This window comes from Salarias fasciatus, chromosome 15 (genome assembly GCF_902148845.1).
Source record: "Salarias fasciatus chromosome 15, fSalaFa1.1, whole genome shotgun sequence".
Classification (NCBI taxonomy): Eukaryota; Metazoa; Chordata; class Actinopteri; order Blenniiformes; family Blenniidae; genus Salarias; species Salarias fasciatus.
Window position 1 is genome coordinate 20,386,461 of NC_043759.1, and position 15,771 is coordinate 20,402,231.

A 15,771-nucleotide genomic window follows, 5' to 3' on the forward strand; every position below is an offset into this window, starting at 1 on the left:
ATAAAAAAATAAGACTAAAACAAATGAAGAGATGGCCTGAATATTAACTAAGTGGTTATCAGGGGCCTGTGGTGGCTTTAAAACTGAAAAATAAACCAGTTTTATTCAGCATAACAATTCTTCAAGACACCTGAAATAAAACTATACATCCTGACCACAAACTGATGTTTCAGGAGATCAAGTTAGTATTTTGTGGCCACAAAGGATTAGTTTCAGGCCATGAAACAGTCATATGAAGCCATGCTGTGAGTCCAACTTTCTCCTCACAGTGAGAACAGGTCTAGTTGGAGGCTTTCCTGCATGTAATTCGTTTGTTGTCTCGGTCCTCTGATTTCCTGAAACATGTGATTGAGGTAAAGTGGCTGCTTTCTGTGGGTTTGAATTTGAGGTTGGTGATCTGCCATGATGGAAGATCAATGGCTGGAGATAAACACTATTTCTCATGATGCTTGTTTTTCCCTCTCTCTCTTCGTAGCTTTACAGAAGGTCATCTTTTCATCGCATTTTCCAGCTTAACAACATTTCCAAGGCGCTGGCTTTCCTGGATGACAGACATGTGAGTGTTGTTACTTGTAAACATCTCGTGAAGCTTTGACATGTTGTCGAATCTTAATTTAAAATCTAGTAAGGCTGTTCTGGGACTGACGTGCCTCTCTTGCTATCGTCCAGGTGGAAGTTGCTCGGCATTGATGCCAGTGGAGTCTCCCACAGTCTTCACTCATCTACTGCAGGAGTGTCCAACATAAGGCTCGTGGGCCAAAACTGGCCCAATCCGGCCCGCTGAACCACAAGGCTGTGATGGGAGGCCTGCAAAGGCGTTTGTCTTCAAGCCTCACCTCCTTTTCTGTGAGCAGTTACCGATCCTCCGATGACCTCTCACCCCAGGCAGATGACCCTGGCAGCACCCAAGTCAGCGCTCCTCAAGTCAGTCGCTGTTGTCTCTTTGCAATACCAAAGTTCCGCCACCAGATGATGCACTGAGCTCCGTATTGCCACCCATGGGGTCCACGCAGTTGGAGTTCAGTCCCAACTTCTTTTCATTTTTCATCCTGGCAGTGTGAAATGAAGAACATCTAAAAACTTAAAAAGAAAAAAAAACCTCATATTAGTTTCATTAAACTCATTTTTATTACCATTTCTTGGTGTGGAAGTGTCATCAGGGCACCTGTTCAGCATTACACTTCAACATACTATGCAGGAGTGTTGGCAGGTATCCTGACTTTTAACCCTTTGTCCTGAACTGTAGATTTGATGAATTTGATGAATATGGTCTAATCATAAGCCAGTCAGGGTCAATTAGAGTTCAGCCCACTGAACAAAAAGGATACTGAGCAGTAAATCCATTTTGCCAGTCAGGGAAAATGAAAAAAAAAAAAAAAAAAGACCCGTTTTGTGGAGTTCGATTTTGTCAATTTAACAGAAAGACAAACCAACAAAAGATACTTTGCTCATAAACAACTTTATTAGTTGTTTTTACACTACATGGAAGATGTTTGTCTCTACAATAATGTTGCATTAGAACACATTTTACATTTTATTTTTAAAGGCCGTCCTGTGTGACGTCACTTCCTGGAGCCGCAGCCCAAGCTAACAGGAAGGCAACAGATTTATTTCTTAGTTTGTGTCTGTTGTCGCTAAATAGATACTGCACTGCTGCTGAAAGGCAGAGGAAACAATAAAATGCCATTATTTGATGGGTTGGGAAGTGGAGGAGAGAAGACTGCAATTGTTATCGATTTAGGAGCAGCGTTCACAAAGTGAGTATCCCCGTTAGCACGCCCTGCTAACCGCTAGCATCACACGCTAACTCGTAAATATAAGAGAAATAATGCGATTTGTTGCCTGATCTGTCTCATTTTTTAAGATATTTTATCAACAGCGGGATGGATAAATGTCACAAGCACGCGTCTTAATTGGGGGTTGTGCATTATGCACGCTTGTGCTACCCTGTGCTAGTTTGACTGGAGCTGTCAACGCTAATGTTAAATAAGAAGTAAACACTAGCTGCAGGATGAAAACAAAATGCACCAACACTGTTTGTACCCTGATCAATTCAATTTACTGAAGATCCCATATTAAACGATGGTACACTGAGCTGCGTACAGCTGAGGGTCTTCCGTTATTGTTCACTGCATAATTTATGTGAGATGAGCAAAGACTTATTGGGAGGAATATTCTTATTAGGAGCCATCGATATAGAGCAGCATAAGTCTAATTGTGTTTTATGATTAAAGGACGGACTGCTACCATCTGTATATTGTGAGCTTAAAATCCTTCCTGCCAATGACTGTTGTCTCAGTGACCTAAATAGTTTACCATGTGCATCTGGTCTCCAAGCTGCCTGATTCTAAAAGTCACGTGTCATTGTTCCTCACGTGTGTCACAACATTTAGTGTATTTACAATTGTCACTTTAGTGAAGATTTTTAAGAATCTGAACAGTGTGGTTTCAGTGTATGAACTTGCTAGTAGAGACTGATCAGAGGAGAGTCACATGGGTATCAAAAGACTTCCTCTCCTCCTGTTAAATAATGAAGTCTTTGTCTGATCTTACTGGTAGATGCACTGTTAGTTTGTGTATATACGGCTGCAGCTTAGGGTCTCAAACCTAAACTAGGATGTGCTCCACTTTAGGCTTTGGGCCTCAGTTGTCATGGTAACATGAATTATTTTTGCTTTGGGGCAAATGTTTTGGTATTTAATGACACTGTCTGCTGTTGTTTCTTGCAGATGCGGCTTTGCAGGGGAAACGGGGCCCAGGTTCATAATACCGAGCGAGATCCGGAAACCGGGACAGCAACAGGTGAAACTCAGCACTGCATTTTTTAATTTGTTAATGATATATACATTTTCTTTTTTTTAAGTCTAGTAATTTGGTAAATGATGTCTCGCTTTCAGGCCATCAAAGTGGTTCAGTACAACATCAATACAGAAGAGCTTTATGTCATCCTCAAAGAGTTTATCCACATACTGTACTTCAGGTAAGAGTTGCTAGAAATAAGTTTTGAATATAATTACTGAGAGAAAAATTAGTTTGTTTCATGTGCAAAAAATAAATATGATAGAAATATAAACTCTTTAATTGTTTGTTTACAACAAAGAAGGATTAGTGATGTCACTTTGGCATTATGATATTTCTTATTATTTACATGGAAATATTTTACAACCCGAATATGATGTAAAACGCAGAACTGTACAGTTTTGCAGCCCGGTGCAGCCCTGGCCACTCAGATTTTGTCCTCCACTCTTTCTTTTTCTTCAGGCACCTATTGGTGAACCCTCGCGACAGAAGAGTGGTCATCATCGAGTCCATCCTCTGCCCATCCCACTTCAGGGAGACTCTCACCAAAGTTTTCTTCAAACAGTTTGAGGTACCAAAATAAGGACAAAACTATGTTTTAAAAAAGCTCCAGATCAGATTTGGGACAGGTTTGCAGTACACATTGCTGATTTGCCCTATGGGGTAATGGTGTAGAGATAATTGTAATAATTGCCCTTAAAAAATACAGGTCATTTGCTACATTGCCAGGCCATGCTCATGTAATCTCTCCATGGTGTTAGGAAGTCAATACTGTGCATCTCTTTAAAATCAACACTGAACATCTTGATGCTTTATTTGTAACCTTTTGGACAAAATCTGCGTTAAACTATGTGGTCTGCTCATCTTCTCCAGGTTCCCTCTGTGTTGTTTGCTCCAAGTCACCTTATGGCCGTCATGACTTTGGGTATCAACTCTGCGTTGGTGATGGACTGTGGGTACACAGAGACCCTGGTGCTGCCCGTATCCTTCTCCCACCATCTCACATTCTCTCTGGTTTAGCTGGATACTTTGTGGACTGGGCTCCGATTATGTGATATTTCATAAATCTGTTGTGGTGTTGAAGTGTTTCTAGGATGTCTACAGTGAATTCCTTGACTGTGCTCGATCAGGTTTATGAGTGCACTCCTATTTTGCCAACCTGGGAAGCTTTACCTCTGGGCGGTAAAGCCATCCATAAGTGAGTAGTCCTAATTAATCCACACAGTGCAGTCTGAATAGTTGAACCGTTGACAACTGAACGGCCTGTGATAGCTGCATGTGTTTCATATGTGTGTTTGTGTTTGTAGAGAGTTGGACGGACTTCTCGTGGAGCAGTGCACTGTGGACACAGACACCACCACTGGGCAGAGCGTCCCGGCTGTCATCGGTACTCACCGTCGCTTCACTCCGTCCGTCTCCGTCTTTCAAACACACTCATTTGTGAGGCTCGTTTTGGAGAGCTTAGGGATGTAATGTGTGCATCATTTACTATTTATAAGAAGACCTACTTCCAGTGTGACAATATCAAGGATCCCTTTTTAAAATTGTGAATTATATATATGTATGTACAGTCTCTTTTTCTTTCCAGTCTTTTTCCTGCCGTACAGAACCAAACTGGTTTGTTGTATTCAGCTTTAAGATCTGGAGCTGAAGCACGCTGAGACAGGCAGCACACACAAGCTTCAATAATTAAAACAGACAGCAGACTGACTCGCTTCACTGTCTACACTTCTACTGTAAGAGCCAATGAAAAAAAAGAAAAAGAAATATTTTGTACCATGTTGTTAAAACAGCAGCCGTGAGTCTTGGCCCACTTTTATTTCACTCCAAGCATTCCTGCTTAATTGTTGTCCTTGGCAGAGTCGGCTCACACTTCTCCCACTGCTGATTCCGCCTCATTCAACGTCTGAAGTGAAAGAATAATACCAAGAAAAATTCAGAAAATGAAAACTTTTGCTGTAATTCTGTTGTCTGCTCCTCAGGCACCATCCCAGAAGAGATTGTGGAGGACATCAAGGGTGAGTCTGACTCTTATTACAGTGCTCTTCTGTCTACAGCTGTAATCTGAATGCAAAAGCAGTAAAGTGAATGAAGCGCTGGTCTTTCGAACACCTCAGTAGTGCAGCTGCTTCTTCTCCACCCTCCCCTGGAGTGTTACTGCAGCAAACCTGACCTGTGTAGTTCTCCCTGTCAGTATTTTTGCTTTAGTTATTAAAAATGTGAAGGAAATGGATTTGAATGGCCGTCCATGATGATGGTTTTCTGTTCCCTGCAGTCAGAACCTGCTTCGTCAGTGACCTGCAGCGAGGCCTCAAGATCCAGGAGGCCAAATTTAACCTGGACGGCACAGCAGAGGTGAGAAGGTGCTTGTATGCCGGTCGTTGTTCTGGACCTATCAACACAGCCGTGCGCTCAGATTCACCGAGACGGTCACGTCTGAGAGATTCTTTCTTGTGAATGTGTTTGCAGCGTCCAGCTCCTCCTCCAGATGTGGATTACCCTCTCGACGGTGAAAAAATCCTGCACGTCAAAGGGTCTATCAGGTATTACAGCACCCCATTTCTCTGCTGCGTCCTCTTTAAATTATCGTCTGGTCATTTCTGAGAATACTTCTGTTTGTTCCAGGGACTCTGTGATGGAGATCCTGTTTGAACAGGACAACGAGGAGAAGAGTGTGGCCTCTCTCATACTTGATGCCCTGGTGAAGGTAAAGAAAAGTGACTTCCTAAGTCATAGCATGATATTATATTCATCCTTTTTTAAATATAACCTTGATAGGAAGACAGATCTTGACTCTTTTTTTTTTTTTTTTTTTAAATTCTTGCCTCATTACTTTTTCTCTTTGATGGACCTGTTCCGTGCCTAATTAGCCTGCAGGATCTTTGGCGAGGATGATTTATATTGACCTCCCGTCCGACCGGATTAATCTCAGACCAGCAGCCTTAAATTTTCACTGTAACATTAAAATTTCAGTCTGTGCTCTACTCGGAATAACCTGGAGTCAAGAGGCTGCTTCAGGACACGGAGGAATATCTGCACACACGACAGAATCGAGCAGTCACCGTCTGAACTCGATAACAGGAAATGTGAATTCAGTGATGAGTTTCTATCGATTCTGTATGAAAAACGTCGTTTGGTGTGATTTCAGTGCCCCATCGACACCCGTAAAGTGCTCTCGGAGAATCTGGTGGTGATCGGAGGCACGGCCATGCTGCCAGGCTTCCTGCACCGCCTCCTGGCAGAGATACGCCTCCTTGTGGAGAAGCCCAAGTACAGCAAGGTGCTGGCCAGCAAGAGCTTCCGTATCCACGCTCCACCGGCCAAACCCAACTGCACCGCCTGGCTCGGAGGTCAGATATGACACAGAGCTTCAAATCCGACTGGTTAGAAGTCAGGGACTCTCTTTAACGTGTGCGAACCGCTCTGCAGGCGCCATCTTCGGAGCCCTCCAGGACATCCTGGGCAGCAGGTCGGTTTCACGGGACTACTACAACCAGACGGGCCGCATCCCGGACTGGTGCTGCCTCAGCTCCCCTCCGCCCGAGTCCCTCTACGAAGCGGGGAAAACGCCCCCGCCGCTCATGAAGAGAGCTTTCTCCACCGAGAAGTAGAACTTCACCGCAACACGGTTTCAGACTTCAGTTCACTAATCTTCCTCGACAGGCGTTCTTAGTGTTGAGTAGTCATTTGGACTTTTTTTGTCCGGACCAGTTTGGTGAGCAGATTTCAACTCAGTTCCAGTCACATTGCACAAAGTGTCATACAGTGTTAGATATCTGTAATATTTCCATGTGCTGTGTTGCAGCCATACCTGCTGCTGCTGAAGTCTCCCGTTGTTTCACTTCCTCTTTTGCTGTTGGAGTTTAGGCTAAAAAACAAAACAATGTGCTGAAAAGGAAATAGTTTGGATGCCTTACACACGCAAAAAAAATGTACATTAACACACAGAAAATCCTTAAAATACTGGAAAAGAACTTGGATAATTGGAGACACACTTTAAGGATATTGTTTAATGCTTAATTGGAATTTATCGCTCATGTCCAGTCACGGTTTCCATCAAAAGGAAAAATAAATTGCTTTATTTATTGTTTATATTTAGCTGTGTGAAAAGTCTGGCACCCTCCCTCGCTGTCTTTCCTGATCATTGCGTGTATTTTTGGACATTTAAGGAGAAAGTGTGAAGGATATTTTAGAATTTACCAGCAGAAATAATGTTAGATTCTCGACTGTATTCTCATTAGTGTATAATGTTGAATCGAGAAGATGAGCGTGAAAAGTATTGAGTTTGCTGCATATCCTCCACGCTGCACCTGAAGACCGTCCTGCTTCTACACGCCGGATCAGAACTGCTCTGCAGAGGAGAACACTGTAAACCCCAAACCCTCGTCAGAACAAATAAATACTCAGACTTCAGCGAGACTTCTTTTTTTTTTTTTTGTCTTTCTTTCCCTCTTGTTTAGAAAATACATGTGAAGAGGTGACCGCTGATTTGTTTTCAGGACGAAGATTACTTGGAGAGATCAGTACCAGCAAAGAACAATCAGGTTTTCATTTAAACGCAGTGTCAATCTCCACGCTGAGCGTCTGAATTGTCTTTCATCCATCCAAATCAGACACCTTATTTTGGGCTGTAGAACAGTTTGATGCATATGTCCCTACATGGTCAAGTGTTGCTGTGACGGCGGATCAGATATACTGAATGTGTTTACATCAGAGTGTGCGTCTCTGTGCTTGTTCAGCTTCGGCCTCGACGTCTCGCTGATGTCCGCCCGCACTGGGCTGGACTTGCATCTGTTTGGCCTTTTGGGCCACATTAATCACTCAGTGTTTTCTCCGTCTGGCTACTGTAACGGCTTGGGAACCCAGTAGCATTACCCACAATGCACCTGCGGCAGCTCCGGACTGGCAAAACAAGTGTGGGAAATCGGAGGATGTTTGGATTTTAATCGCCCGGACAGAAATAGGAACAAAACGCTGAGAAGTGAAGTCTGCGGTGCTGAAGCTGCAGGAAGTGCGAGTCTCGCTCGTTCGTCATCTTCAACAGCAGCAGGTGAACCTAGAGAAGTTTATGTTTTTTTTCTTTTAGTTTTTGAGTGATTTTGGAGAAGTCATTAAAACCTTGGTTGCACGGCTCTGAAGGATCCAGAGCTGCTCTCTCCCACCTGCTCTGGCTCAGGGGAACTCCGTCCTCCTTCGCATGCAACTGGGACCGGAGTGTCCTGGTGGTTCCCAGGGACAGGAAGCAGCAGCAGCTGTCCATCTGACCTCTGGCTGTCTGAACGCAGACTTGGGAAGGGGACTCCCCCCTCAGAGTGGGGGAGCCCTGTCCGTTTGCAAAGAGGTTTTATGTGTCCAGATTTCACTGCTAACAGTCTTCTTCAACTTTCTCACTGCAGAGTTACTGTGTTTGCTTTCCAGCTACACGGGAGAATGAATTATTCATATTTCAATTATTGTCACAATTAATATATCGAGCACACCATCAAAGGTAAACTGTTCTGAAGGTGAACACATCTTCATCTCCTTTATCTCCTCCACAGACGGCCTTTCAGGAGACGCTGGATGAATTATCCCGTAAATCAAACTGGCGCATCTGAGCCCCGGCCTAATAAATGTGAGGGCTCCTGTGTTTGTTAGAAAACAGGAATGACAACATGGCAAGGATCCCTGCATCTATGTCATTTTCTGACACAACAGAAACGATTGTTAAGATTTTAAATTTTACTAAGACAGCAATTCTTAAGAGTGAAGTCGCTATCATTTTCAAAAAATGTTTCATCAGGTAAAAACTGCAAATACTTAAGGAGAAACCATAAAAGCTCCACTGACTTTTACCGTTTTCACTCCTCAGAGACAAAACAGCTTGAATTAGATTCAACCAGAAAGGTAAAAGTGATGTAACGATCAGGGAGGTTTCCATCCGTTTTCTGCTGAAGTCTCATCTGGACCATTAAGCAGCTGATTGGCGTATGCGTGTGGCGCGCGCGCTCGGCCCCTCGTGAGAGCGCACTGTGGCGGACGCGCTTTAAAAGCCCCCGGACCGCCTCTCTCCCGCTCCCAGACCGGAGGAAGCTCTTCACCGGCGGCATGCGGAGTCTGGCCGGAGCGTCTGGACTGCTGGTTCTGCTGCTGCTGCTCCTACCTGCTCAGGTAAACCAGGACAGGATGCAATGGAGGGAGGATGCAGAGGCTGAGAGATAGATAGATAGATAGATAGATAGATAGATAGATAGATGCACTTCATGTGTGAATAGAACTGACTTTATAAGGAGGTAAAGCCTTTTCCACTTATGTACTAATGCAAATTGGTATTGGAAATAGTTCATTGTGACAGTTTAAACTCTTGGATTATTAACAGTTCTGCCATTCTGATGATTTTATTCTACATTTTTTTTAAATCAACAGTGACATGAGGAACAACACTGTGGGACAGTGACTGATACTGTTTTCTAATTTAAAGTGAGATGCTTTTTTTAATTATCTGTCACTTGTTTGTGGAAATACATTAGACAGAAAAGAAAGTGTTCAAACATTGCAATGTTAGTTGTTTATAATTTTACTTTTCTAATATGAACATTATTCATTATTTGTAGAACAACTAAGTTCATGAACTGTGCCATCTTCAGTATGGAGGTTAAATAAGTTTTGTGCTCCTAGACCAGTTTTATTTGGTTGAATCTTCCCTTTTCTTCATCATGTTTGAGACCTCTGTTATTGATAAAAGACAAATCCCATTGACCAGCCATTTTACTTTAAGTGACTTCATTCTTGATTCTGGCTGTAGATATTTAATGCAATTTGAAAAAAAAACATTGGTCAGCACATATCAAGTTATAGAAAGACTTTGCTGGTTCTCACACTGGATGCCTTTCCTGCTGCAAACAGGATTAAAACATGCATCCTCCACATTAAAGGTCAAGACCTCACTCGCTCACCAGGAGGGAATCAGTTCTGGCAGGCCCCAGAGCAGCACCAGAAATCACAGAGAGATGCAAAAAATAACAGCAAGTATGGAAATGTCTGCCAAGCACAACTTGGATCAGGAATATTTCTCTTGACAGTTTTTACTAAATGATAATAATAAAAAAATACTGAGGTTTTTCCCTGAGAAGTAGAAAACTAGACTACTAAAGACAAAGAGAGGCAATAAGGAAACCACACGATTTTCCTTATGTTACACTTATATTTACCTTGAGCGTGAACCCACTCCACTGTCCTGCATTGCATGTCTGTATAATGTGATGAACACAGCTGCTGAGTGCAGCCAGATCAATGGATGCAGTGCATTTACTGTTGTGTTTGGCAGAAGCTGACTCCCATAAACATAAAAAGCCTTACTTTAAAACCCGCTGTCCCTGCGTGTGACATTTACAAGACGGCGTTCCCACTCATGCTCACAGAGCAGGAGGGAGGCAGTGAGGCGAAGAGGCAGAAATAGATAGCCGATTTCTTAAATATAAGGGGAGCCAAGAACATCTCCATTGTGAGTTTGGGGGGGGCCTTGGTTGTGAGAACTCCCACAAAATCATGCTGTTTCGGGACACTTTTCAGGACCGTCTTTGTTCTAACTGTGTTTATGGTGCATCAAAGTCCCCATGGTGAGGCTGGAAGCTATTGTTCGCTGTTATTCTCTGGATAGTTTGAGGGGTTTTGGGTTCTTGTGATAATAAGCCTCATATTACATCAAATTTTCTGCTTTGCCAAGAGCCACGTGGTGGCGCTCTTCCTTCATACAGTTCCTTCAATTCATACAGTCTGTACTTGCTTATGTTCACCACTAGAGGGAGCTCCGCGCCTTCTGATTCAGCCATATTAATGCCGTCTGCGTTTTACTACTTTATTAAATCCATCAAAGAAAATAAGCATCGCTGCACATCTAGGATAGAAAAGATTTATTCAAAAAAGACTACTCTGGATCATTTTTGATGAATTTCCCAGCCACATTATGCAAAACAAGCCTTTTATCATGTAATTAAAATCATCCTAACAAGGTGCAGGTCCTCTTTATATTCCCATTTTATCTGTTTTTCATCAAATAACGGAAAAATGATATTTGTTTCATACAAGATGTTGTTTTAAAACAGATTTTCATTCTAATTTTTCACTTTCAATTTTCATAATATGAGATTTGTTCTTCAGGTCAATTTCATTTCAATAAAAGTACCAGCTGAAGATAACTTGTATTTTGAGCTTGTGGTACTACACCACGAGGAGCGAGTTTATGAGAACAGGCACACTAAAAGCTGCAAAAAAGTCAGTTTTACCACATTTTGGCCACATTGGTTTGAATAATAGTGCTATGAAAGATAGTATTTCAGGATAAACTTACTTTCCTGATAAAATTCTAGGCTGCTCATGATACCTGAAAATATATAGAACCAATTATTTTCAGAATGTACTTATATTTTTTTGGCACTTAACAAAGGTAAACACAAGTTTGCACAATCTCTTGTGCAAACTGAAATTAGACTGACAGACAAATAAAGTTAATGTCTAATTCCTAAAGACAGCTAAGTAAAGAAGGCTAAAATAAATTGACAGCCTTAAAGTGGACAGACTTTGCGTACTTTCCTGTCTTGGATCTTGGTGAGATCAGCTTGTTGCATGGTGTTTGTGCCTGTCATGTTTGAAGGTGGCGTTTATTTTCCCAGCATCCTCACTTCAGCCCACTGCTTCACAGCCCACTTGCCTTGCAGTTTTTCTCATTCACTTCTAAATGTATTTTGCAGATGTCACATTTTGCAGAGGAAAACCGCTCCAAAGGTGAGGCTCTTAACCTCCACAGATCAGGAGTTTCGACCTCTTGAGAATGGTTCTGGCTCTCAAAGTGGGCTTGTCCCCTCCTCAGTGATGGATTTCCGGGAGGTGCTGGCCAAGAGCATGTGTCGGCCCATGGAGCAGCTGGTGGACGTGGAGCGGGAGTTCCCCGAAGACGTGGAGCACCTCTACATACCCGCTTGCGTCCCACTCTGGCGATGCTCCGGCTGCTGTGGGGACGAGAACCTGGAGTGCCAGCCGACCCTGGAGCGCAACGTCACCCTCCAGGTGTGGCGAGGGCCTCGGTCACCCGGTCGACTCAAACACCAGGTGTTTCCTCCTCTCATGCTGAGCTCTGCTCCCCAGGTGGTGAAGATTCTTCCCCTGAGATCCAAACACAGTGCAGAGATCAGCTTTGTTGAGCATCAGAAATGTGAATGCAGGTAATTTTCAGATAAACAGCAGGTGTAAATATGAATTTTTAATAGCTGATCTAACTGCCAGCTGTTTTTCATTCCCCCCCCCTCAATTTAAAGAGCCCGTCAGAGACAGCATCCAAACAGTCAGAGGTTGGTAGAGGGACGCTTTATTTACCAGGCATGACCACATCAGTATCCTGACTGCTCTTTGCTCTCGTTGCATCGCAGCACAGAGTTTATCAAGAACAGGCCGCGGAGAAGGAAACACAAGAAGACAGCAAACGGCTGTGGAAAGTAAGAAAGTGGTCACACTCACACACACACACACACACACACACACACACACACAGAGTCAAGAGTTTTTTCTCTTGTTTGCGGTGTTCCGCCTCTCTTCTCGAAACCTCGAACTCTGGTTGAGCCTGTACATCAGTCAGATCATGAAGACTGTTACAGAACAAGACGGTTCAACAGGCCTGACAGTCTCATTCAGGCTGATTTCATAATTTCATAATGAAAGCAGGCTGCCGCCTCATCTGGCATTGGCGTTTGCAGCTAAACATGTAACTTAAGCGGCGTTCAGGCGTCATGATGGGAGTTTCTGCACCGCCACGTTTGCTGCCTTGACAACAGAGGAGAAAGAGAACACGGTTACCGGCACAGAGAACCCAGAAATAGAGCAGCCGCACCGTGTGGCTCTGCAGCCATACATTAATGGAACAGGAAGAACCTGCAGCAGGTGGCAGAGCATACCGTAAACAGGCCGCCGTGTGACGTTTGAATTAAACACACACACAAAGCAACCACTTTGTAATGGCAGTCCGCAATGAAAACACATGAAACATCAGAAACAGGGTTAAAAATCTAAATACAGTCAAAAAACAATGACTTTGCTTTTAAAATGCCGAGACGTTGTTCAGCCCTCACACCTTCCCCATCACCTCTTCTCTCTTGTTCCCATTCAGAAGGAGAAACAAACCCTGAAAGGCTTTTTACTGATTTGAAACAAAGAGAATAAATGTATTTCTATTCTATTTTATTCTTCTTCATCTTTCAACTGCTTCATATTTATCTTTTCTGCTTCCTCCTCTATTGTTACATCACCCATCCCCGCACCTACATCCAAGAACCGTTTCCATTGTTTTATGCAGAAGGATTTTACATGTAAACCAAGCAACTGTAACACGATACGGATCAGTTTTTCACATTTTCTGCATGAGATTGAGACTTGAAAACCCATACAGCCATGACTTGAACAGGAGTCATGTTCCGTTTCAGAAAAATCAATATTTACATGCAAGTTATCAGGTATTTCTCAGCTTGTTTCTGTGTCCTGGATAAAATAATTGAACCGGTTCACCTTCTTTCTTATCAGATCTGCTGAACTGAAGCAACCACACCTGAAAGAATCCCTTTGTGCAATAACGCAAGATGCTGCAAACAGTTTCTCCTTTGTAGAAAAAAAATAAATATAATATTCCCACCACAACTCAACAAAGAAACACAGAGGCAGCAATACAAAAGAAACAAGACTTCAACAAATATCCAATTTATCTGTATGACTTTGTGTTGTCGTAATTCCTCCAGTTGTAGCATTATGATTGGACCGATGGGTAGACGTCCTTCTGGCCTCAATATCAATAATTAAAATAACAGCACCTGCCTCTTGGAGAAACGAGGGACGGTCGATGTTTGACATTGGTGAATCTGTTACTTATGGCCAAAATTTCGCCCAAAAAACCCCAAAACAAACTAGGTCAACTGTTTGAAGAGGAAGCTGCACGTTTTCAGTGTTTCCTTTCAAAAAGACACTGGTTATTTTGAAATAGAGTCGTGTGCTCAAGTACCCACATCACATTCATCGGATAAAAGTCACCACACCCTCAGTTTGAATAAACAGCAACCTAAAACCCAACATTCTGTAACTCAGTATCTTTTGACCACCCAAAAGGAGGCCCGCCGAAGTTTACGCTCTGTTTAGGTTATATTTTCACAGTTTTAATCTGTTGTCAGGCAGCCTTTTCTCTCCTAATGAGAAACAGAGACAGACGCAGGCTTCAAAGCTGCCAGACTCTGAGGACAAAAACAGCAATTTTACCTGGCGGACCACACAAGCTGTCGATCCAACGCAACCTCAGGCTCTCACTTTGTATTTTCGTGTCATTTTGGGTGGCCGGTGCTCTGATCGCTGTGGAGAAAACAGTTAAATCAATCAAAATATAGCATACTGAATGTATGATTTTACCATTATTTATTATTGCCGACACTATACATGGCTGCTTTGTCACTGTAATGCAATTTCGTCCACTCCCTGTTAGAAAACAGCGTCTCAAAGCAAGCTGAAGCAGTATGAATTCATATTTCTTGGTGGTGGTTTTAGGAACTTGTGTGGTCCTGCTGCTGTCGCTCCTCTCTGGTCATATAACACCGGTGCACCACTCTGAATGATCTTGTGATGTTTGTCCCATCTCATAAACCCGTGTTTAGTGGTGAAAAGACCACACAGTGGCAGCCGGGGTTTGACTTCTTCCATCAGATTCAGAAAGATAAATAACATTTAAATCCCGAGGATGGATAAACACTCCCTGTTACGGCTTAACTGTGACCAGTTAGGCTTTCATTTTGTTTATTCAGCAGCACTATTTACCTTTTTGCACTGTTAGGACATGTGACTCCATACATCGGCTTGATCTGTGGCGACCTCTGACCCCTCGGTCACCTGAGCCTCGGCTCTATTTAACCGGCCTTGAAATCCATCCATGTAGGCATCAAAATGCCCATTTTGGGTGATTTGTCATGCTGAGATTGCATTTCGCACATCGCTGAGTCTAATAACCTGCAGACACGCTGTAATTTCCAACTGCCTTGCATGCTGCACAGTTTTAGGAAGCTTAAATGAACTCATTCAGATTCCTTTTATATTTTTTTTTTTTTTTGTCACAACAGCAATCAATACGGAGGTAGATTTCATGCTTCTTTAAATACTCTGTCAAAAATAATACAGCTTAACTTAGAAATGGAGCGCTGGAGCGCTGGAGAGGACGAAACATCAGGTTCTGGATGTTTTCTGCTCAGAATCATTATTGTAGTCCTGTGAAGTGTGAAGAATCTTTGTTCTTCATTGACTATTTTTCTTCTTATCTGATTTAATTATGCATTCTATAAGCCATTTCCCCTCAGCATGATGTCAAGTAGAGGAGATATACTCAGAGTGAATAACCAGTCTTTTAGTTTAAGGTGTATGAACGAGGTTTGATAAACACTTGACGTGATCTCACGTCTGTATGGATCAGCTCATTAAAATCATGTGTAAATAATACCAACTGTCTTTAGAGGAGATGCAATGGTACCAATTCAAAACCTATTAATTGTGTTTTTTGTTGTTTTTTAGGTGTCAGTTTCCTCACAACAAGATAAATCTTCACTGACTGGAGTTGGAGAAGTGACATTGAACTGTGAACTACACATTATTGATCGTATCCGACTCTTTATCTTCTTGTTCGTGCATCCCTTGACATCCAAACAAAACTTTGTCTCTTGATTGTGAACTTGTCTTTTCTTTTTGTTTTCTTTTTTTTTTTTTTAAATCAACAGTTAAACCAACTAACTAGATATTTATGTCTTTATACCCTCCTCACCCCTGGCTGGTATTTGCCTCGGACCAAAACCAGTGTCAGTTTTTTTTTTCCAGATCTAACAGTTGTTGTGTGAAGTTTTGAAAACATAGGCTCCAGAGTAGATAGGAGCGTACACAGGCATGAAGATAATGGGTGGAATGCTTTGAGCTTTTCTCTCACCA

General features: G+C 42.6%; 2 protein-coding genes across 2 annotated transcripts; both read left to right on the forward strand.

Annotated features, from left to right (window-relative positions):
* Window positions 1–1,579: 1,579 nt before the first annotated feature.
* On the forward strand, window positions 1,580–6,793 carry actr10 (actin related protein 10). The gene is made up of 13 exons (XM_030109617.1): window positions 1,580–1,757; window positions 2,730–2,802; window positions 2,898–2,980; window positions 3,262–3,370; window positions 3,673–3,780; window positions 3,930–3,997; window positions 4,107–4,186; window positions 4,782–4,817; window positions 5,075–5,154; window positions 5,269–5,342; window positions 5,425–5,506; window positions 5,948–6,149; window positions 6,229–6,793. Exons 1-13 carry the CDS (start codon window positions 1,681–1,683, stop codon window positions 6,408–6,410), a joined length of 1,254 nt encoding a protein of 417 aa, XP_029965477.1. The 5' UTR covers window positions 1,580–1,680; the 3' UTR covers window positions 6,411–6,793.
* Window positions 6,794–11,528: 4,735 nt separating this feature from the next.
* LOC115402337 (vascular endothelial growth factor A-like) lies at window positions 11,529–15,549 on the forward strand. Its single transcript, XM_030110848.1, has 6 exons — window positions 11,529–11,562; window positions 11,648–11,844; window positions 11,923–11,999; window positions 12,093–12,125; window positions 12,204–12,269; window positions 15,364–15,549. Exons 1-6 carry the CDS (start codon window positions 11,529–11,531, stop codon window positions 15,398–15,400), a joined length of 444 nt encoding a protein of 147 aa, XP_029966708.1. The 3' UTR covers window positions 15,401–15,549.
* Window positions 15,550–15,771: the final 222 nt, after the last annotated feature.

What these genes read in the sequence shown, in the direction of transcription:
- actr10 (XM_030109617.1), top strand. Translation starts at nt 1,681, where the DNA reads ATGCCATTATTTGATGGGTTGGGAAGTGGAGGAGAGAAGACTGCAATT. An exon ending in ATCCACATACTGTACTTCAG is followed by an intron (nt 2,981 to 3,261) that starts GTAAGAGTTGCT and finishes CTTTTTCTTCAG; the next exon opens with GCACCTATTGGTGAACCCTC. An exon ending in ACCTGGACGGCACAGCAGAG is followed by an intron (nt 5,155 to 5,268) that starts GTGAGAAGGTGC and finishes ATGTGTTTGCAG; the next exon opens with CGTCCAGCTCCTCCTCCAGA.
- LOC115402337 (XM_030110848.1), top strand. Translation starts at nt 11,529, where the DNA reads ATGTCACATTTTGCAGAGGAAAACCGCTCCAAAG. An exon ending in AGAGGAAAACCGCTCCAAAG is followed by an intron (nt 11,563 to 11,647) that starts GTGAGGCTCTTA and finishes TCCCCTCCTCAG; the next exon opens with TGATGGATTTCCGGGAGGTG. An exon ending in AGCGCAACGTCACCCTCCAG is followed by an intron (nt 11,845 to 11,922) that starts GTGTGGCGAGGG and finishes TCTGCTCCCCAG; the next exon opens with GTGGTGAAGATTCTTCCCCT.